General features: G+C 35.8%; 1 protein-coding gene across 1 annotated transcript in view; it reads right to left on the bottom strand.

Moving 5' to 3' along the window:
- CTNNA3 (catenin alpha 3) overlaps nucleotides 1-23,740 on the bottom strand; it is a 1,729,751-nt gene that overhangs the window by 1,520,904 nt on the left and 185,107 nt on the right. The window contains 1 exon segment of the mRNA XM_036828186.1: nucleotides 8,553-8,672. Within this exon segment, the coding sequence (XP_036684081.1) occupies nucleotides 8,553-8,672 (120 nt within the window).

Raw genomic sequence — 23,740 nt, 5'->3', positions numbered from 1 at the left:
TTGTGCATCCATGTATTGAAGTGGTTGAACCAGGTGATGCATATAATTTCTACCTCTTCTAAAATGTTGTAATATTATTGCATTGTCTTTTCATTTTAAAAAATGGCACTACTGAATGATCTCCATTTATAGTCATCTCAGTGTCTAATACAGCTTATACATATACATGGATGTTATAAGCATCTATAGTTACATTCAGAATACAAACCAGAGATACCAAAGAATCTTTGTATACCAAAGTATACACCTGGCTGACTTATGCTAAACGACTCAGAAAAGAACCAAAGAAAATATCACCTCCTGTTATCGTCCCAGCTCTACCACTAGCAAAGTGTATAGCCTCATAGAAGACATCTAATCTCCTTGGGTCTCATTTTTCTTCACATCTAAAATAAACAGTTGAGTTAGATGAATTCTAAAGGCTACTTAGTTTAAGGTTCACTGATTCTTTTATATCTTCTTTAGTTTTCATCTTAAACCACCAGTGGTCATAATCCTAGTGGTAAAAAGTTATCTGATTTGTACACAAAGGTCATTTTCAAGCTATAAAACAGACTAGCGAAGATATTTTCAGAGTTAACTCTTTCAGAACTTTAATTTCTCATCAATACCAACTTTTATTGACAATCTTGTGAACTCATATGTCAATATAAGACATGCACAAATAACTGCCACATTGATGCAAACACTAAAGTTTTCTACCACTTCTAAAATTCCTATCACCATTGTAAGTTTTGAAAACAAGCCATGACAAAGAATTAACTATTTCAATGAGTATACCCCACTACAAAGTAGCTATAAGCTTCCCATAAGATAAACTATCATACAGCAAACAACCTTGTAAAAAAATTAATAAATCTTTTCTGGTGCATGAAAATCAGCTAGTATGTGCTTGATTCGACAGCTTTCTACCTAATTGCCACCAATAAACAAAACCCTTGAGACAACAGATGGAAATAAAATAACAAACCTTAGAACTTAAAAGATTTCTCTGTAATGTTTTTACTTTACTAATTTAATAGAATACACTTACTTGTCATGACTATTAACTATATCCAATGTGGAAATCAAACTTTAGAAGAAGAACAAATATATAACATGCATCATTTTGATTATTTGTTTTTAAATAAAGGGTGAGGTTCTTATATAAAAATCCATAAGGTTTTTTAACTTCGGACTATAACTATAGAAAAAGAAATCACGCTATAAAGATCTGTAGTTTATGAAGGAGTAAAAATGGTTGAATGGCTATTGCAATAAGCTAGAAATTAGGAAATGTGAATATTAATTCTGAACCTGCTACTGAATCGGAATGACCTTGAATGATGTATCCAACCTTCTTCTCTCTGTCTGTATCAGAAAACTGAAGAATAAATGTAATGCCATCTCTTCCTTTTTCCTGCGAGACAAACAACTGTATGCAATTGAATAAAAATGGAATTGCACATGCAGTGGACAGAATAAAGCACATTTGGGTTGGCTTGAAATTTATTGTAGCACACTGTATTATAATCCAGCATTTTTAAAATCTGTGTAATTTTTAAACAATGTCTGAAATGCTTTGGGATCTTCAGAAACAGTTTTATAAACAGCATAAATAATCATTTTACTTGACTGGGCAAATAAGAAACAGAATACCGTCTAAGATAGACATGAATATTTTAATGCAGCAGTCTTTGGTTCACTTACTCTTAAAAGGAATAATTCAATCAGAACTCTTTCAAGAGAGTTGGATTAATTACAGAATAAGGAAGGGAAGGCTCTTCTCCCAATTGAGCTATTAACATATTTCATCTAACAAAGGCCACTGAAGTGAATCTATTCTTATAGAACTATCATTCTAGAAGTTTAGCATCTTACCATAACACTCAATTATACTCTTCTTTAGACTGCGGCTAAATAATCCCAGATGCATATGTACTTTATTTTTAAAGGTCTTAAGTAAAATATACTTACAACTTCTAGTTTATTGTTAATGTAAATGGGAAGTTAGTTCTCCCTTACACTGTCCTTACAGGTAAACAGCTCCCAGTGCAATATCACTGTATATCCCTTTATCCTAGATGATCCATAACATTTTTTACAAAAAATGTTATAAAGTCTTGCTATAAGTCTTTACATGGTTGAAGACTATTACTTGAAATCATCAATTTCTCTACTCTATGTTCTATAGCACAAAAACAGCAAGCTTAACAACCGTCCATTTCGTTTTGCTAAGCGTTGATTTCACAGGAGTCCTACACTGCTGTATTGTGTCCCTCCGAGTTCTTGAGTTCCAGAGTAAGCTTAGGATTCTTTTCCATGTGGTCAGTCGTTATCCACCTAGAATTTTATTTCTCAATGCAAGGTGTTAACCTGCAGTCATTCTTACGAAATAAAATTCATCTGATTTATTTCTATTTTTCTTCATTGATAAGGGGTCATTTTAAATTCAATTCCTATTCTGTAAGGTATTGTATACCCTTCAGGTTTTGGGGCTATCTAAAGGGGTTAACTCACTCAGCTCAGAAAAAGAAAAAGGCAGTATTCACTCCTGAACATCACCACTAAAGAGAGAACAATATAATGCTGAATGATATCACCTGGAACCACAAAGGAAGTTTAGGCACATATGATGTAATTATTACATGAGTAGGGGTTTAGCCAGAACATTGGGTCTAACACCCTACCTTATGTTATAGATTGCTACAGCAAAGTACTCAGGACCTTAATTTCACTGCCCATCAAGAGACACTACCTCAAAAACTCATCAGAACCAAATACTGCAACTCCCTTCTCAAAAGGTATCAACATTTTTTATGACAGAGCTCACTAACCACTACGTTACAAATGCCCAAAAACATCCTACCCTCTATGTTCATAACAGTGCTGGACCCTACATGAAGTACAAAAGTATACAAAACAGACAGCGTATTCTTACGGAACTTACCAACCATCTAGGATGAAGACAGATGAGAATAATACAAAAACAACATTATAATAACTACAGCTTATACTAACCACAAGCCAGGCACTATGGTAAGTCCTTTATATACTGATTCCTTTACGTATTTTAAAGGATTTAAAGCATATATGTACTTTACACTTTATATATTGTTTTCTCAAAACAGGTTATAAGTTAGGTATTATTTTCCTAACATTTTAAAACAAAAAGCTGCAGTGCCTAAAGCAGTACAAATAATCTAACAAGATTTGATTGACTGCAAAGCCCACACTCTAACCTGCACTACATGGATCTTCAATAAGTGTGTAATCAATCAGATGCTAAATTGTATGATATGGATAAAAGCTAAGAATGGCAAAGAAGGAAGAGTTTACATACTGATTGGAAGCCATAGGATAAAGTGTCGTGAGGGAGGCTAGACTTCAGTTTAGCTTTAAAGAAAGATTAGTAGTTAAATAGGTAAATAGAAAAGGACTAGATATCCTAAATATCAAGTTTATGAACCTTGTGAAAAGTTCAGAAGGCAAGAATAGCATGCCATGATCAGGGAGACAAGAGGGAGATCAGGGATTGTGATACGTTGAAACATGGATGTATATCTGAGGTATGATATTTTAATTTTACATATTTTCACATCAGTGTGTAAATGTGCTTCAGTCTACATAATGTTCAACTCAGTAATGTCAAATTTAATTCATACCAAAGGACTTTAGAAGTTTCTGAAAACAGGCTGTGTCTTATAATGCTATTACTTTATACACTTCTTAATACTTACAATAGCATTATAAGAATAGAAGAAAGGAATAAAATTAGAGTCTAGAATATCAAACTTTATTTTACTTTATTCCAGAAAAACAAAGCTCCAAGGAAATCTCTTGATTTATAAACTCTCAAATTAATACATAAACCTGGGCTCTATATAATAGCTGCAGCTTGCTATTACCATTCCTATGTATCATCAACCTGGAGGATAAAAACCAGACAGTCTAAGCAAATAAACCTAAGACTGCATTTTCAGATGTAGTAAAAACTGAAAGTCTCCAGATTCTTGGTAATACGGCTTTGTCAGCCATTTACTTCAGATGGCTTCATCCTGAGAATCCCACCACCTCATCTATCACAGCCTTCTCTCACCTTTTCCAACCAAAGCTATTTTTAACAGTAGTTTTTTTGACATTAGGAAAATGGAGAAATGCTTGTACCCCAACCTAAAATATAGCCCAAGGAATAGTTGAAGTGTAAGCACTCACTCTTTAAAAGACAAACAAACAGGAAAGAAGCAGGAGCAGGAGCAGAAAAAGGGAAGGGAAGGGAAGGGAGGGGAAGGGAAGGGAGGGGAAGGGAGGGAGGGGAGGGGAGGGGAAGGGAAGGGGGAGGGGGAGGGGAGGGGAGGGGAGGGGAGGGACGGGAAAGGAAAGGCAAGGCAAGGCAAGGCAAGGCAAGGCAAGACTAAGCTTACACCTAGGAGAGAAAGCACAATAATCCACCCCCACCAACCCTCAAAAATAGTAAAAGAATAAAGCAAAGTATTCCAGGGATATATGTGGCCTAGAGAAAGAAATCTCTCAAAATGATGTTTAAAATGTCATAGAAAGGGACAGAAAATAATATCTAATGAAAGAGTCCAAGAAAATAATTATAGTCAGTTTATTGGGCATCCCTAATTCATAGCTAAGGTAATATTGATGTTTTGTGTTTGTTTAAAGAAATAGATGTAAAGTGAAATATGTTAGGACAAAACCTAAATAATACATAAGGCAAGGAGCAATCTGTCAACGTTTGGCATCCAGGAAGCCTCAGGGTTAATACCCTTCTGAATTTTAAAAGTGCAGTAGGGCTTCCCTAGTGCCGCAGTGGTTAAGAATCCGCCTGCCAATGCAGGAGATACAGGTTCAAGCCCTGGTCTGGGAAGATCCCACATGCCGCGGAGCAACTAAGCCCGTGCGCCACAACTACTGTGCCTGCGCTCTAGAGCCCATGAGCCACAATTACTGAAGCCCACATGCCTACAGCCTGTGCTCCGCAACAACAGAAGCCACCGCAATGAGAAGCCCGCGCACCACAATGAAGAGTAGCCCCTGCTCGCCGCAACTAGAGAAAGCCCACGCACAGCAACAAAGACCCAACACGGCCAAAAATCAATAAATAAAATATATTTTTAATTATAAAAAAAAAAGTACAGTAAAACACATAAATTAATTGCCTATAATCTGAGGCTAAAACTTTTGGCATGCTTCCTTGTTCATAGCAATAACAGCACCAACAAGTATTTATTGAGTATTAGCCATGGGTCAGATACTGCTGTGAGCACTGCAGAGCATACAGCATTGAAGGTGACAGACAAGGCCCTGTCCTTACAGAGCTCACGTTCTGTCACAAAGAGAAATGATAAATATGGTTGGACCAGGGAACAAAGCATGACTAATTCTCTGGTACAAAGCAACCTGCCTTATAAGGCAGAAGCTTTCTTGCTGAACGGCAATTTTACAGAGACCTAAATCTTTTCTGGTAGGAGAAACTTACTAATGTGTGTTTATAGGTTTGGGGGACTTTACAGAGGGTAGGATAGGACATAAAAGACAAATCCCACCAAGTCAGAGAAAAGGTAATGTTCTGACTCTTTAAACCCTGCCCATCCAGGAAACACAACAATTCCTCTGTGGCTTTGGTACAGAAGAACTTGGTTAATATTACAAATTTCTAGGAAGCTTTGCTACATTTGGAAGCTAATGGGAAACAAAGTTTGTCTTTCTCTTCTCTGCCACCTCCCTCATTCACTATGTCTTCTTGTAATCATCTCTTTTTTTCCCTTTCTCTATTTTGAGATTTTTTAATTCTTCAAAAATCAACGCTTTCACTTACTAAATGCATATAGTATAAAACCAAATATAGTTTAATTTCCCTCACTTTATCCCTCTTATCTTATCCCTATAAGTCCCTTTCCCTCTTTTTTACCGCTCTTTGGTCCCTGACTTTCTTTCTACTCTACCATCCTTTTTCTGACCATTTCACTCTAATTCCCCTTCCATCTTTTCCAGGTAGAAAAAATGATCACTAGACATAGGGAAAAGCAGAATCAAGTAAAACAAAGGGTTGACAGTATTCTATGTATGCAGGTAAGTCTGTTTCACAAGAATTTGTCCTTTTGAGTTTAAAAAAAATTGCCTTGTGTGAATAAATTTCACTAGAACTAGGGTTACTAGATATAACACTCAAAGACTGTAAACATAAAGTTTTATACATTTTCTTAGCTGTCTGAAGATATTCTGTCAAAAATTCTTTTGTGTTTTTGTATATACTGAACAATTTGCATGAGAGAAAGAGAGGAGGAGAGAGCTGCCCCGGTCTCTGTCTCTCATCAGATGCCCATTTTCAAATGTCTCTTTAAGCCCCGTGTCTGTCCTATCGTAAAATTGTCTTCATACTGCATGCCTAGAACTCCTCACTCTACTACCCCCCCAAGCCTGGCTCCCTGCAGGGATATTGGAGAAAGCCCAGGTTTGGAGTCAGACTGGTACCTATTTGAAGCTCAGCTTTTACTTGCCTAGTGACTTTAGGCAAGTTACTTAACTCTCTTAACAGTTTCCTCGTCTGTAAAATGGTGCTCATAAAACCAACCTTATTATAGTGTCACAAGTATTTAATGATCTAATCCATAAATGTTCTAATCACACTATGTGGCAGACAGTTGTCATTTAATAAATAGAATATAAGATTTATATACACATAAACATACGTCTACGTATATAAATAACCACGTGCCCATCTTTCTCTCACATACACATGCAATTTACCTGTCTGTCCTCAATGCCATTCTCCCAGTTATGCCCTTCTGCCCTTGAAGCATTCACATTTTTCCAAATTCCCAATTAGCTAATATAAGAATCAAATCACTGAAAAGGTGCTGATGAGAAAGGATAAGAGAAGAGGACAGTGACTGCTGCCTGCCAACTCAAATACCCGCCAGTAGTATAATACGGCTCTTGGAAACAAAACTGCACTAAAAACTACACAGGCCAGAGCAGTGACCCCCAGTGGTATAATACGGCTCGTGGAAACAAAACTGCACTAAAAACTACACAGGCCAGAGCAGTGACCCCCCAGTGGTATGATACAGCTCTTGGAAACAAAACTGCACTAAAAACTACACAGGCCAGAGCAGTGACCCCCAGTGGTATAATATGGCTCTTGGAAACAAAACTGCACTAAAAACTACACAGGCCAGAGCTGTGACTCACAGTGTGAATTTTAAGCAGCCTCATTTGGGAGCTTACTGTAGTAGCGCTCAGTAACTGTGACTACTTCTGTTACATGTGCTAATACCTAGGCCTTCACTAATATAAAATGAATAAATAAAACAAATAGATATTGGGTCCTTTCTCATATAAATTAAAGTATGTGCAAAGATATTGCGTTTGCCCCAGAACACTCTACAAAACAAATATAACTCCTAGGAAAATAAGATCATGAGAAGGTTAAATAAATGCCCACGTAATGTCTGTTATAAAGCCAAGCCTAGAACACAATTCTCTTTTCAAGTCACTATTTCTAGACCACACCATGTTGACTTCATGAGGTTTAACTAAATAAAGGAAGTACTGCTTTGAAATCCCCCTTCCAAAAGATCCAAAATTTGTAAATTAGGCAATGTCAAGAGAGTCACACCCTTTGCCACACTAATAGAAAACAGTCTTAAGTAATGGACTCGGTGCCTGGCCATGGGAGTCAGCCACTTAGTCATTTTTCTAGATGCTATCCATCATTGAGCACATTCCCAAATTTCATGCAACCTAATTTAAACATCTAACTGGTTTTTCTGATGGGAATAAACATTCAGCCCCAGTAAAAGCTTGATGATCCTGACACCTAGTGGCTGTGAAGAAACTGGAAAAGATCCAGTTTGGGAAAAGTAGCTACCTGCTATGGCAGTATCTTGCAAACACACAGAATTTAATGATTATTAACATTATAAAATACGAACTCTAAAAGCAACCCTATAAAAGTCTATTTTGGCTCTGGATTTATCTTGTGGTCTATAAAAAGAGGCTAAAAGACGTGCACTTGGAAAGCATGTTTCCCTTTAACCTTACACATTTAGCAAATTTTTACTAATCTTCAGAGTTCAAACAAGAAAACTAAAGCTAAACTAAAAAAAAAAAAAACTATTTGGCATATTTATGACTCCTTTCTTTAAGCTTGTATGTACATCCACATCCTTTTCTTGGTCTTGAGGTGGTTTTTCTCCTCACGTATCCCCCTGTCAAATATAAAAGCCACCTGTTCAAGCCACATAGAGGTTCCCTTTATGCCACTAAGGCATCCTTAGTCAAAGGGTAGTTGAACCTTCACAAACCAGCAGGAGTTTTCTTTAAAAGAGGTATAAGGACACTCGTGGAAACCCCCAAAGTGCACATATAAAAGCAAGGACAATGTTGAATGCCGCAGGAAGCCGTGTGAACACGGCAGGTCAGCACCACACAGCACAACTTATTTCTGCCCTAAACATTAGAAGATAAGTCTCCCCAGACCCACCTGAGCCTCTGACAGGCAGGAAGGCGAGAAGACTAAAGTGTTCGTATCGTCCACCAAGGAGAGCTCTGAATCCTACCTGCTGACGTTTGAAGGCTAAATAGTCCAGATTTTCCAGCTCCTTCCCAAGCTTCTGGTAGGTTTTCTGGAGGTCAGATTTGTTGGAAACATTTTTAAGAGACTCAAATGTCCTCTGAAACTGAAATCGAAAACAAAAGTAAATCATTAGGATAGCAGCATATTTTTCTCAAATTCCTAACCAGTAACACAGACAAATAGTCAATACTGAGCCTCAGTTTCTCCCATTCATAATACAGAGGTAACAGAGGCTAGCTAATTGCCTTTCAATTAAATAGTTAGGCACAATTATACAGAATTAGAAACTATGTGCTAAGTACAAGCAACATTATTGCATGAATGAGAAGCCTGTTTAGTCCTCATTCTAACAAAAGAACATACTGCATTAAAAAAAATTTTTCCTTAACTCTTCATGTCTTAGGATACACTGCTACTACTCCTTAAGAAAAAAATTGCAATGAATGTATAATTTCAAATCATAATGAGAAAGTATTAAAAAGAGCTCTCACATCCCAATCATGGAAACAAATTTATGTAAAGGTAGCCACTTGCCTCTGTAGAAACATTTATGCAGAATAGGCACCCAGCAAACTTCAGCCAGGAAGATCTCTCAGATCTTATATTTTCAGAAGAAAAGGAAAACAAATGTTTTGATGATCGAAGCATATGTAGCATGTTCAGCAAACATTTATTCATTTCTGCTCTATAACAGACATGAGTTAATGAAATCAGTTCTGCTGAATCAGAATGCTCCATTCATTTTTAAGTCAGATACTAGATAAACACAAAGAAGACAAATTGCAGTGTATCACAGAATATTGTTCTGCTACTAATAATTAAGCAAAAGGAGCTCACAAGAAATTGAATTCTTGGTTTATTTTAGTAAATTAGAACATACTTTAGAGGATTAGTGATTGAAAATGTCAAGTAATATCATTTGCAAGACATTTGCATCTGCTCTTTCTTTATGTCATTTATTTCCCATATTCTCAATGTGTGCCATTAGATAGAATTCTACAGATAGAGACTTCACCATCTTAAACACACCAGAATTCCACTGTGACTATGATGCTACGAGACAGGCTAATAAGATTTTATAGAATATAATTAAGTTTCCAGGGAAATGATTTGACTCTTACTATTTCAAACTCCATGGAATAAGTCATATTATAATGGCATTCTACTGAATTAAACCCTCAATTTCATGAAAGAAACATGCTTATCTCAATCCAAGGTGACAAGAGGAAAAAGAAATAGGAAATAATAGTGCTAAACTTTCACAGCAGGACAATAAATTAAATTCAACAAACAATCTTTTAGAGCCTACTATGCACAAGGCTCTATGAATATAAAACATATTTCCTGCCCTAAAGTAACTTATAGACTACCAGGGAAATTAGACATGAAACTCAGAAATGGGAAAGATACTGACATTTACTGAGTGCCTGCTCAGTGCCAGGTACTTTATCCTTTCCAATTTAATTCTCACAAGAACCACAGGAGTTCCTATTTGTCTTCCCATTCTACAAGTAAACTGAGACTCAGAAAGCTTGAACCATTTTTTTTCAATAATACATAATTTTAATTCATAAAAATGATACATTCCTTAATTTTTCTTTCACCCGGCCTCTTCTCCTAATCTGGCTTTGCCCAGGTTCTCCTGAGAACCACAAAACCTTATATTAGGCCAAATGTTCCTTTTTTTCCAGTTTTATTGATATAATTGACATATAGCACTGTATAACCTAAGGTGTGCAGCATAATGATTTGATCTACATACATCACAAAATGATTATCACAATAAGTTTAGTGAACATCCATTATCTCATATAGATACTTTTGTAAGAAAGTATTTTATATTTCTTTTTAAAGAAATATAAAAAAATATTATTTCCTTGTGATGAGAACACTTCGAATTTACTCTTAACTTTCATATATAACATACAACATTGTTAAACATATTTATCATGTTGTACATCAGATTTCTAGTACTTATTTACCTTTTAACTGGAAGTTTGTACCTTTTGACTACCTTTGTCCAATTCCCTCTCCCACCACACCCCGCCTCTGGTAATCACAAACCTGATCACTCTTTCTACGAGTTTTTTTTTGGTTGTTTAGTTGTTTGTTTTTGAAGTATAACTGACCTATGTTAGTTCCTGGTATACAACATAGTGATCCGATATGTCTATACATTTCAAAATGGAACTGGGTTTTTACTATAATGTTTATGCTTTTTCTACTCTACCATTAACTTTAACACAAGGCAAAGTAGTAAAAGGAGTGCAAAAAAAGAGATAAAAGTAACATGTGGTGGGACTTCCCTGGCCGTCCAGTGGTTAAGACACCACACTTACAATGCAGAGGGCATGGGTTTGATCCCTGGTGGGGGAACTAAGATCCTTAATGCCACAAGGCATGGCCAAAAAAAAAAGTAACATGGTGAAATATTAAAAAAAACATTGATACTGACAGAGAGACTCAGGTCATATAGAAGACATGAGGGAATTTGAGTTGGGCCTCAAAGGAGTTTTCAGAGCATTAAATGGGAACTGATTCTACCCATCAGTTTAAACAGCCAAAGTCTGTTCATTTTCCCCCTTTTGTAGCACAGTAAACAACTTTCTTTTAACATAATTTTAATGACCTTTATATAAACTATTTATCATGTTGTATGATCATTTCTGTGCCTTGCCCACTTCTTGGTCCCTTCTCACTATGTTCAAATCAAACTAATACCAGATCTGAGATTCTAAACAATTTAAGTAATTTTATATATAAATTAACATAAGCTATTTTACCAAACAACCTGTTTAATTCTAAAGCATTCTTCATCCCCTGCATCTTCTCTTCTCTAAGAAATATTAGCTCTATTTCTTAACTATTTCTTCTTCACATTTATCTCTGTGAATTTTATACAACTCCAAATAGGAATTTTAGGGTAAACATATTTTCAAGGCTTCAAAACAAGAAACATGAAAACCAATACTTCCAGGTAATATGTCCATGGCCAAAGAAAAAAGGGAGAAAATCCAATAATGATACATCCCCACAAGATGTTTTCATTAAACATCAGAGTTTGCATAATGTGGAGATTTAAGCTTGAACTTTCATTATCAGGACTTACATCCTCCATTTATTGATACTAAATAGTTCCAAGTACTCAAACTATGATGATTCATTCATTTAAGTACATTTTTTCACTTAAAACAACAAATAATTATCAAGGAGAGGTCATACAAAATCTATAATATAACTTTAAGCTAGATCCCTATCAAACACATCCCATTCCCATCTGCTCACATATACACTTAAAGATGCTAAAGAGTAAAAGCAATAATTTTACCTTGCAGGTGCAGCTGAAGTACAGAAGACAAAAATAAGACAAGGGTTAAGGGGAGATTTATATTTTACTTAAGGAGATTTAATGTTGCCTTGATTTGAAAATTTTTCATTCCAATAGGCCACTGTGCTTGATAATTGAAACAGACCTCTTGAGATTTTCTACATTAGTTTAGTGCACTGCAGTCTCATTATATTGACTGTTTCTCAAAATAAATGACCTCTCAGTTGAAGTTGGGAAAGGAAGCACAAACAAAGAGATTTTAATATTTCTGGATTTTACCTGTTCAAAGTTTTGAGTGGGAATTTTAAATGAACCAAAACCCCAAAATAATTTGTTGAACATTGAGTTTATCCTGTGTTAATATTTTTAACTCATTGCAAACTAAATTCAAACTTTAAAAAAAAAGCCCAATGAATAAATTTGAATCCAAAACAAACCTAGGTATGTTCTAAAAATGTCAAAACTGAATATTAAAACGGTCTCTGTACTGAGAAAGAAATCCAAATTCTGTCCTATTTGACTACCTTACCAAATTTCACACACAACAGACGAGAATAAGAAGATGCAAACAGTATCTCTAAGCCCAAACAGTAAGTATTGTATACCATAAAAGTAAGCAATGTAAACACACCCAGAGTGTTTTCTTTTTTTTTAATTTATTTGTTTGTTTGTTTATTTATTTTTGGCTGCGTTGGGTCTTTGTTGCTGCACTCGGGCTTTCTCTAGTTGCGGTGAGCGGGGGCTACCCTTCGTTGCAGTGCATGGGCTTCTCATTGCGGTGGCTTCTCTTGTTGCGGAGCATGGGCTCTAGGCATGCGGGCTTCAGTAGTTGTGGCATGCGGGCTCAGCAGTTGTGGCTCGCAGGCTCTAGAGTGCAGGCTCAGTAGTTGTAGCACACGGGCTTAGTTGCTTTGTGACATGTGGGATCTTCCCGGACCAGGGCTTGAACCCGTGTCCCCTGCATTGGCAGGCGGTTTCTTAACCACTGCGCCACCAGGGAAGTCCCAAAAATAGTAATAATAGTAATCCACAAAATATACAACAGAGACCATGACTGCTCATCTCCCATTAAAATAACTGAAAATCTGCTTTGCAGAAAAGAGAAGCATGAGTAAGGCAGAAAAGAAAATATCTAGTTTGACTCAGCATTCCCTCTTCCCAAATACATTTTCCTCCTTTTCCTGACAACATGTTTTGAAATAAATCTAAGCCAATGTTCTATACAAACTACACATTCAATGAGTTCACGAAAATTATGTAGATTCATGGAGTAATTTGAGAAAGAGGACAAGAAGAAACCAGCTGAAGCAGCAGGAAAAAATGCAGCCAGGGCTCTGGCAAGTAAAGTTTCCCTGGCACTCACTGCCAATGCCCTGGCTTCCTGTTGTAGTCAGATCAATACAATCAAATAATTCCACAGCTCCAGCAGCCTACTAATTCCCATAATGAAAAAATACTATCATTGCTCCAAAAGAATAGCCAGCTCAACAGTTGTCATTTTTCCTTATTTAATATTTTGTGCATTTGTACAAGGTACTAGATGTTACCTATAACATAAAAAAAATTCCATACTTACAGCATTATATATACAAAAGAGTATTCTATAAGTACCTGATTGAAAGCACTGAATCACCAAGTGTGATCTTAGTGTCCCTGAAATGTCAGTGTGAAATAGTGCCAAAAGATTCTGGAAACTAAAGCAGATGGAAGGAATGAGCAAAGAAAAAATATTAATGCTCTATAAATATTAATGCTTAGAGTAAAAAGAAATTGTTTTAAGCATAAGAAATGGCTAATCCACCCTACTTAAATATGGCAAATACAGAGCAACCAAAATGAAGTAATATTGAGAAAAAAAATTATTTCATTTTCTGAACTCAATCCATTGACTTTCATATATATTTTCCTAATGAACTTACCGGATGATAATATCACTCATGAAAAGGAAGTTTACAGCTAAAGCTGAAAATTAAAGGACACATATATCTCAAATGATTTTTTACTGTAAGGAATGATAACCAAAGTTAAATTAAGAACATAGAACAAAATTGGGCTTGAAATCTAAACTAGAAGCAGTCTTGTGGAGTTGAAAGTACACTGGCCTTGAAGTCTGGGTTCAAGTCCTTGTTATGCCGTTTAATAATTTCATACCTTTGGACAAGTCACTACTACTCCAATTCTTGATTGTGTTACCTGTAAAATGGGAGAAATTGTCCTTGCCTGCCTGTTTATAAGATTGTTGTGACATCAGCTGAGGAAAAATGAAACACATTCATTCTACAAATCTTTAACATGGGCCTGGAAACATGCCAGCCATGCAAGAAATGGAGGAAGACAGAAGAGAAATAGCTCTTACCCTAGAAAAGCAAATAATCTAGCTTTACAGATTACTGCTTTATAAATTTTAAAGTTCCATAAAATTGTAAGAGACCATTGTCATTAAACTCATGCCCATTCAGTAGTGAATGAGGACTGAACAAAAGAGTAATTCAATAATTATTTATTGAGCATCTCTGAGCAAGGAATTTTTGAGAGAAATAGATACACTTATTTAGATTTTTTTCTTCAATATTACTATAAAACTTATTTTTATTTATTTATTTAATTCTATTTTATTGTGGCAGAATACTTAACATGAGATACGTGCTCCTTAAAATTTTAAGTATAAAATACATTGTTGTTGTCTATAGGTACAATGTTCTATATGAGATCTCTAGTTTATTCACATAGCTTAACTGAAACTTTATGCCCACTAATTCCCCAATTGTGCGTTCTTGGCACCCTTGTTGAAGATCAGTGACTGTATACACATGGATTTACTTCTGGGCTCTCCATTCTGTTCCACTGATCTACATGTCTCTCTTTATGCCAGTACCATACTGTTTTGTTTACTGCAGCTTTGTAATATTTTTGAAATAGAGTAGTGTGATGCCTCCAGCTTTGTTCTTCTTTCTCAGAATTGAGTTGGCTATTTGTGGTTTTTATGTGGTTCCATATGAATTGTAGAGTTGTTTTTCAATTTCTGTTGTAAAAATGCCATTGGGATTTTAATAGGAATTGCTTTGAATCTGTAGATCACTTTAGGTATGGACATTTTAACAATATTAAGTCTATCAATCCATGAACATGGGATGTCTTTCCATTTGCGTCTTCTTTAATTTCTTTCATCAATGTTTTATAGTTTTCAGTATTACAAGTGTCTTTCACCTCCTTAGTTACATTTATTCCTAGGTATTTTATTCTTTTTGGTGCTACTGTAAATGGCATTGTTTTCCTAATATCCTCTTCAGATAGTTCATCATAAATGTATAGAAATGAAACTGATTTCTATATCCTGATTATATATCCTACAACTTTACTGAATTTGTTTATTAGTTCTACCGGTTTTTTTGGTGGAGTCTTAAGGGGTTTTTTTGAATATAATATCATCTTATTTGAAAATAGTGACAGTTTTTCTTCCTCCTTTCCAATCTGGATGCCTTTTATTTCTTTTTATTGCCTAGTTGCTATGACTAGGACTTCCAATACAATTTTGAATAAAAGTGGTGAGAGTGGGCATCCTTGTCTTTTTCCTGATCTTAGAGGAAAAGTTTTCAGCTCTTCATCATTATGTATGATGTAAGCTGTGAGCTTGTCATACATGGACTTTATTATGTTGAGGTGCTTTCCTTCTATTCCTAGTTTGTTGAGAATTTTCATCATAAAATGATGTTGAATTTTTTTCAAACTTTTTTTCTGCATCTATTGAAATGATCATGTGATTTTTACCCTTTATTCTGTTCATGTGCTGTATCACATTGATTGATTTTCATATGTTAAACCATTCTTGTATACCACATAATACCCACTCGGTCATAGTGTATCATCCTTTAATATGCTATTGAATTCAGTGTGTTAGTATTTTTTTGAATACTTTTGCATCTATGTTCATTAGGGATATTAGCCTGTAATTTCTTTTCTTGTAGTATTCTTATCTGGCCTCATAAAATGAGTTTGAGAGTGTTCCCTCTGCTTCAGTAGCTTGCAAGAGTTTGAGAAGCACTGACATTAATTCTTCTTTAAATGTTCAGTAGAATTCACTAGTGAAGCCATCTGGTCCTAGGCTTTTCTTTGTTAGGAGGTTTTGATTATTTATTCAATCTCCCTTCTTGTTATAGGTCTGTTCAGACTTCCTATTCCTTCATGATTTAGTCTTGGTGGTAAGTTGTATGTTTCTAGGAATTTATACATTTCTTCTAGGTATTGTTCACTGGTGTATAATTATTCATAGTAGTTTTTATGATCATTCTTTATTCCTGTGGCCTCAGTTGTAATGTCCCATCTTTCATTTCTGATTTTATTTGAGTCTTCTCTCTTCTGTTCTTAGTTAGTCTAGCTAAGGTTTGTCTATTTTGTTTATCTTTTTAAAAAACCAACTCTTAGTTTTGTTGGGTTTTTTTCTCATTTTCCTATTTTCTATTTCATTTATTTCTGCTCTAGTGTTTGTGATTTCCTTTCTTCTTCTTTCTTCTAACTTTGAGCTTAGTTCTTCTTTTTTAGCTCTTTGAGGTATAAAGTTAAGTTCTTTGCTTTAGATCTTTCTCTTTTTTAACACATTATTGACTGGGGGATTCTTGCAGAAACTAACGCCTGTGCCAGCGATTTGTTATGTAAGTGAATACTGAAACACCCACGTTTGAGTAAATATCAACAACTTTTTTTGCACTTAATGTATTTATTTGAAGCTTTGTACATGTCTTACTAAAGCATTCTAATATTTCATTAGAGTGTGATAGGCCGTATAGCAGGCACCTCTGTGCAGGGGAATAGAACATCTATTACAAACATACCGTGTTTCACTGTGCTTTCCCCTGGAAAAGCAGACTCTACACTTTCTGGCTGCATTTGTCTTTTTAGCCCTGTGGTTATTATTTCCTCTAGAATATGTTATTTTATTTTACCTGATAGTAGACGAGGTGGATCTTTGCGCAGGGCTCTTTTAGAAACACCACAAGAAGGACCAGGTGCAGGACTGCCACTACATTCACCAGAATGGTCAGTTACCCATTCTCTAGGTATTGCTAACAAAAATTGCTTGTAAGTCATTTTATTCTGTGCATTTAGGCTACAATAAATTTTAAAGCATTGAATAAACCATTTTCGAGTTTTCTGGAGGATATTGAAGTTTGCCAGATATTGATCAGATCAATCAACTCCTTTCATATATTTATTATACTCTAATATACAAGTAGGCTTTAGTTATCTGATGGCCAGTCCTCCTATTTTCCTTTCCTGTAGATACTATGGAGGCATCATGAATAGTTGTCACCATGCAGACTAGCCTCTTGCCTTTCCAGAGAAGAAGAATCATTTCTCCCTTCCATAAGAATGCCATTTCTCCCCTCTGTAGATTTTTAGATTTCTCCTTTAATTGGTTTGGTAGACCACAATTCCCTCTTATAGTCCCACAAACTCTGGTTTTATTTTTCAACAATATTTCAGATGTGGACACACTGTTGTAATAACTGTCTTGGTGAATATGGTACCATGAACCAAGATAAGGTTGTAGGACTGATAATATTGTTTCTTGCAGTTTCTTTCCTTCACCCATGTAAATCTCAAGGTTGCATATATATCCAGTTTCACTTTCGCTAACCATCCTGACCAAAATTCCATATTTTGTAAGTTTTCCAGGGTTATAGGTTTTGAACCTGAGTTGTCCTCTCCACTTTATCATTGCCTCATCAAGTAATAGCTCTCGTTTGGGTATATAGATCGATTGAAATTTTGGTAGAAAATAATCCAAAAGAGGTTTAACTTTTGAAATTCTGTCTGCAGGAAGTGGAGTTTCTGAGTTATCATTAAAGTGAAGAAATGTCATTATTTGTTCAAACCTTCTTCTTGTCATAATCTTTGGAAAGATAGGTGTTTCAAGTAAGGGATCAGTCGACCAATAGTCTTTCCAGTGTGACTTTCTTATTTGTCCCATCAAAATTATTAATCCAAGAAACTTCTTCATGTCACTATCGGTTACATCAGTCCATTTTAAAGCCTTATCATACTTTTTATATGATTTTTCATTCTGTTAGTAATACAAGTTTGTTTGAGAAGCGACCAACTTGAAAAAGTCATTACCAAAAATTAATTCTGTAATTTCACTAGCACTTTGTGGGTTATTACATTAACAGTTACACCTGACACACCTGTAAAAACTTCAAATTTTCGTGAAATGTTGTCTTCAAGCCACTCTTCTGTAGAAGCAAAGGAGCATTCTCTAGCACTGTGAGTTTCATTTTCACTTTCTGTATCAGAATCAGTCACTAAGGTTTTTTGTCTTTCTGTTGGCCTAATATTCACATCATCTGAATCAGAACTATATTCTGAAGAACTATCATCTTCTGAGACACTAGTATATATGTCACCTGGACAATCAGAGAAAGTATCTGCATAAAATTCACCAAAAAATTCTTCTTCACTCAAAATTTCTTGATGAGTCATTTTTTTAAATTTTACAGTAATAAACTTGCATTTATAATATACACAAGGTTGGAACAAAAACCTAACAGAGCAAAATGTGAATGATAACGACAATCATAAGTTGTATAATGAACCCCTGATCAATTTTAAGCTCTAACAACTTTGCATGGTGATGTTAATTGTATCACTCTCTAAACACATATTGATACATCTCCGGTCAATAACGTTCAGGTAACAAAAGACGTATTAATAGGTCTCTGGTCAATAATGTGTTAATGTAGGGATTTATCTCTGTGAACTTCCTTCTTAGCACTACTTTTGCTGCATTCCATAAATTTTGGTATATTTTCATTTTCATTTGTTTCAAGGAATTTCCTAATTTCCTTTCTGATTCCAACTTTGACCTAATGGTTCAAAAATGTGTCATATAATTTCCACATATTTGTAAATTTTCCAGTTTTCCTTCTGCTGTCAATTTCTAGTTTCATTCCATTGTGGTAGAAAAGATCCTTGATATTATTTTAATCTTCTTAGATTTGTTAAGACTTGTTTTGTGACCTAACATGTTACTATCCTGGAGAAAGAGCCGTGTGCATTTGAGAAGAATGTGCATTCTGCTACTGTTGGGTGAAATGTTCCATATATGTCTGTTAGGTCCATTTGGTTTATACTATTGTTCAGGTCTTCTGTTTTCCTACTGATCTTCTGTCTAGATGTTCTATCCATTTTTCAAAGTGAGGTACTGAAGACTCCTACCTATTGTATTGCTATCTATTTCTCCCTTCAGTCTGTCAATGTTTGCTTAATACATTTAGGTTCTCTAATGTTGGATGCATATATATTTAAAATTGTTATATCTTCCTGGTGAATTTACACTTTCATCATTATATAATGTCCTTCTTTGTCTCTTTTGATAGTTTTTGACTTAAACTTCCTTTTGTCTAAATATAGCTCCTGCTCCCTTTTGGTTACCATTTGCATGGAATATCTTTTTCCAGCCCTTTACATGCAGCCTGTATGGACCCTTAAATCTAAAGTAAGTTTCTTTTCCACAGCATACAGTTGGGTCTTGTTTTTTTTTTTTTTTTTTTAAAGCCTAGCTTTTAAATGTATTTATTTATTTATTTTTGGGTGTGTTGGGTCTTTGTTTCTGTGCGAGGGCTTTCTCTAGTTGCAGCGAGCGGGGGCCACTCTTCATCGTGGTGCACGGGCCTCTCACTGTCATGGCCTCTCTTGTTGCAGAACACAGGCTCCAGGCATGCAGGCTCAATAGTTGTGGATCACGGGCCTAGTTGCTCCGTGGCATGTGGGATCTTCCCAGACCAGGGCTCGAACCCGTGTCCCCTGCATTGGCAGGCAGATTCTCAACCACTGCGCCACCAGGGAAGCCCCGGGTCTTGTTTTTTTAATCTAGTCAGCCACTTTGTGTCCTTTGATTGAGGAGTTTAATCCACTTACATTTAAAGTAATTATTGATAGAGAAGGATTTACTATTGCCATTTCATCAGTTGCTTTTGTTAATCTCTTAGTTCTTTTCTCTGTCTTTTCCTCTCTTGCTCTCTTCCTTTATGTTTTGCTGGGTTTTTTAATATTGATATGTTTTGATTTCTTTGTGTGTGTGTGTGTGTGTGTGTGTGTGTGTGTAACTTCTACTGTATTTTTTGTGGTTACTTTGGGGTTTACATAAAATATAACAGTCTGTTTTAAGCAGATAACAACTTAAGTTCAGTTGCATACAAAAACTGCACTTTTACTTCTCACACACACACACACTTTATGTTATTGTTCTCAAAATTTACATCTATTCATGTTGTATAATTTTACCATATTTTTAGTCATAGCTATTTTAAATATTTTTTCTCTTAACTTTTTTTTTTTTTTAAATCTTTATTGAAGTATAATTGCTTCACAATGGTGTGTTAGTTTCGGCTTTATAACAAAGTGAATCAGCTACATATATACACACGTTCCCATATCTCCTCCCTCCCGCATCTCCCTCCCTCCCACCCTCCCCATCCCACCCCCCCAGGCAGTCACAAAGAACCGAGCTGATCTCCCTGTGCTATGTGGCTGCTTCCCACTAGCTATCTATTTTACATTTGGTAGTGTATATATGTCCATGACACTCTCTCACCCTGTCACATCTCGCCCCTCCCCCTCCCCCTATCCTCAAGTCCATTCTTTAGTAGGTCTGTGTCTTTGTTCCCATCTTGCCACTAGGTTCTTCATGACCTTTTTTTTCCCTTAGATTCCATATATATGTGTTAGCATACTGTATTTGTTTTTCTCTTTCTGACTTACTTCACTCTGTATGACAGACTCTAACTCCATCCACCTCATTACAAATACCTCCAATTCATTTCTTTTTATGGCTGAGTAATATTCCATTGTATATATGTGCCACATCTTCCTTATCCATTCATCCAATGATGGACACTTAGGTTGCTTCCATGTCCTGGCTATTGTAAATAGAGCTGCAATGAACATTGTGGTACATGACTCTTTTTGAATTATGGTTTTCTCAGGGTATATGCCCACTAGTGGGATTGCTGGGTCGTATGGTAGTTCTATTTGTAGTTTTTTAAGGAACCTCCATACTGTTCTCCATAGTGGCTGTATCAATTTACATTCCCACCAACAGTGCAAGAGGGTTCCCTTTTCTCCACACCCTCTCCAGCATTTATTGTTTCTAGATTTTTTGATGATGGCCATTCTGACCGGTGTGAGATGATACCTCATTGTAGTTTTGATTTGCATTTCTCTAATGATTAATGATGTTCAGCATTCTTTCATGTGTCTGTTGGCCATCTGTATATCTTCTTCGGAGAAATGTCTATTTAGGCCTTCTGCCCATTTTTGGATTGGGTTGTTCATTTTTTTGTTATTGAGCTGCATGAGCTGCTTGTAAATTTTGGAGATTAATCCTTTGTCAGTGGCTTCATTTGCAAATATTTTCTCCCATTCTGAGGGTTGTCTTTTGGTCTTGTTTATGGTTTCCTTTGCTGTGCAAAAGCTTTTAAGTTTCATTAGGTCCCATTTGTTTATTTTTGTTTTTATTTCCATTTCTCTAGGAGCTGGGTCAAAAAGAATCTTGCTGTGATTTATGTCATAGAGTGTTCTGCCTATGTTTTCCTCTAAGAGATTGATAGTGTCTGGCCTTACACTTAGGTCTTTAATCCATTTTGAGTTTATTTTTGTGTATGGTGTTAGGGAGTTTTCTAATTTCATACAGTTCCATGTAGCTGTCCAGTTTTCCCAGCACCACTTATTGAAGAGGCTGTCTTTTCTCCACTGTATATGCTTGCCTCCTTTATCAAAGATAAGGTGACCATATGTGTGTGGGTTTATCTCTGGGCTTTCTATCCTATTCCATTGATCTATATTTCTGTTTTTGTGCCAGTACCAAACTGTCTTGATTACTGTAGCTTTGTAATATAGTCTGAAGTCAGGGAGCCTGATTCCTCCAGCTCCATTTTTCATTCTCAAGATTGCTTTGGCTATTCGGGGTCTTCTGTGTCTCCATACAAATTGTGAAATTTTTTGTTCTAGTTCTGTGAAAAATGCCAGTGGTAGTTTGATAGGGATTGCATTGAATCTGTAGATTGCTTTGGGTAGTAGAGTCATTTTCACAATGTTGATTCTTCCAATCCAAGAACATGGTATATCTCTCCATCTATTTGTATCATCTTTAATTTCTTTCATCAGTGTCTTATAATTTTCTGCATAGGTCTTTTGTCTCCTTAGGTAGGTTTATTCCTAGATATTTTATTCTTTTGTTGCAATGGTAATTGGGAGTGTTTTCTTAATTTCACTTTCAGATTTTTCATCATTAGTATATAGGAATGCAAGAGATTTCTGTGCATTAATTTTGTATCCTGCTACTTTACCAAATTCATTGATGAGCTCTAGTAGTTATCTGGTGGCAGTTTTAGGATTCTCTATGTATAGTATCATGTCATCTGCAAACAGTGACAGCTTTACTTCTTCTTTTCCGATTTGGATTCCTTTTATCTCTTTTTCTTCTCTGATTGCTGTGGCTAACACTTCCAAAACTATGTTGAATAATAGTGGTGAGAGTGGGCAACCTTGTCTTGTTCCTGATCTTAGTGGAAATGGTTTCAGTTTTTCACCATTGAGGACAATGTTGGCTGTGGGTTTGTCATATATGGCCTTTATTATGTTGAGGAAAGTTCCCTCTATGCCTACTTTCTGCAGGGCTTTTATCATAAATGGGTGTTGAATTTTGTCGAAAGCTTTCTCTGCATCTATTGAGATGATCATATGGTTTTTCTCCTTCAGTTTGTTAATATGATGTATCACGTTGATTGATGTGCGTATATTGAAGAATCCTTGCATTCCTGGAATAAACCCCACTTGATCATGGTGTATAATCCTTTTAATGTGCTGTTGGATTCTGTTTGCTATTATTTTGTTGAGGATTTTTGCATCTATGTTCATCAGTGATATTGGCCTGTAGTTTTCTTTCTTTGTGACATCTTTGTCTGGTTTTGGTATCAGGGTGATGGTGGCCTCGTAGAATGAGTTGGGGAGTGTTCCTCCCTCTGCAATATTTTGGAAGAGTTTGAGAAGGATAGGTGTTAGCTCTTCTCTAAATGTTTGCTAGAATTAGCCTGTGAAGCCATCTGGTCCTGGGCTTTTGTTTTTTGGAAGATTTTTAATCACAGTTTCAATTTCAGTGCTTGTGATTGGTCTGTTCATATTTTCTATTTCTTCCTGGTTCAGTCTCGGTAGGTTGTACATTTCTAAGAATCTGTCCATTTCTTCCAGGTTGTCCATTTTATTGGCATAGAGTTGCTTGTAGTAATCTCTCATGATCGTTTGTATTTCTGCAGTGTCAGTGGTTACTTCTCCTTTTTCATTTCTAATTCTATTGATTTGAGTCTTCTCCCTTTTTCTCTTGATGAGTCTCGCTAATGGTTTATCAATTTTGTTTATCTTCTCGAAGAACCAGCTTTTAGTTTCATTGAGTTTTGCTATTGTTTCCTTCATTTCTTTTTCATTTATTTCTGATCTGATCTTTATGATTTCTTTCCTTCTGCTAGCTTTGGGGTTTTTTTGTTCTTCTTTCTGTAATTGCTTTAGGTGCAAGGTTAGGTTGTTTATTCGAGATGTTTCCTGTTTCTTGATGTACGCTTGTATTGCTATAAACTTCCCTCTTAGAACTGCTTTTGCTGCATCACATAGGTTTTGGGTCGTCGTGTCTCCATTGTCATTTGTTTCTAGGTATTTTTTGATTTCCCCTTTGATTTCTTCAGTGATCACTTCGTTATTAATTAGTGTATTGTGTAGCCTCCATGTGTTTGTATTTTTTACAGATCTTTTCCTGTAATTGATATCTAGTCTCATAGCGTTGTGGTCGGAAAAGA

Source organism: Balaenoptera musculus, chromosome 16 (assembly GCF_009873245.2).
Source record: "Balaenoptera musculus isolate JJ_BM4_2016_0621 chromosome 16, mBalMus1.pri.v3, whole genome shotgun sequence".
Taxonomy (NCBI): Eukaryota; Metazoa; Chordata; class Mammalia; order Artiodactyla; family Balaenopteridae; genus Balaenoptera; species Balaenoptera musculus.
This window is presented reverse-complemented; position numbering and strand designations above follow the sequence as displayed.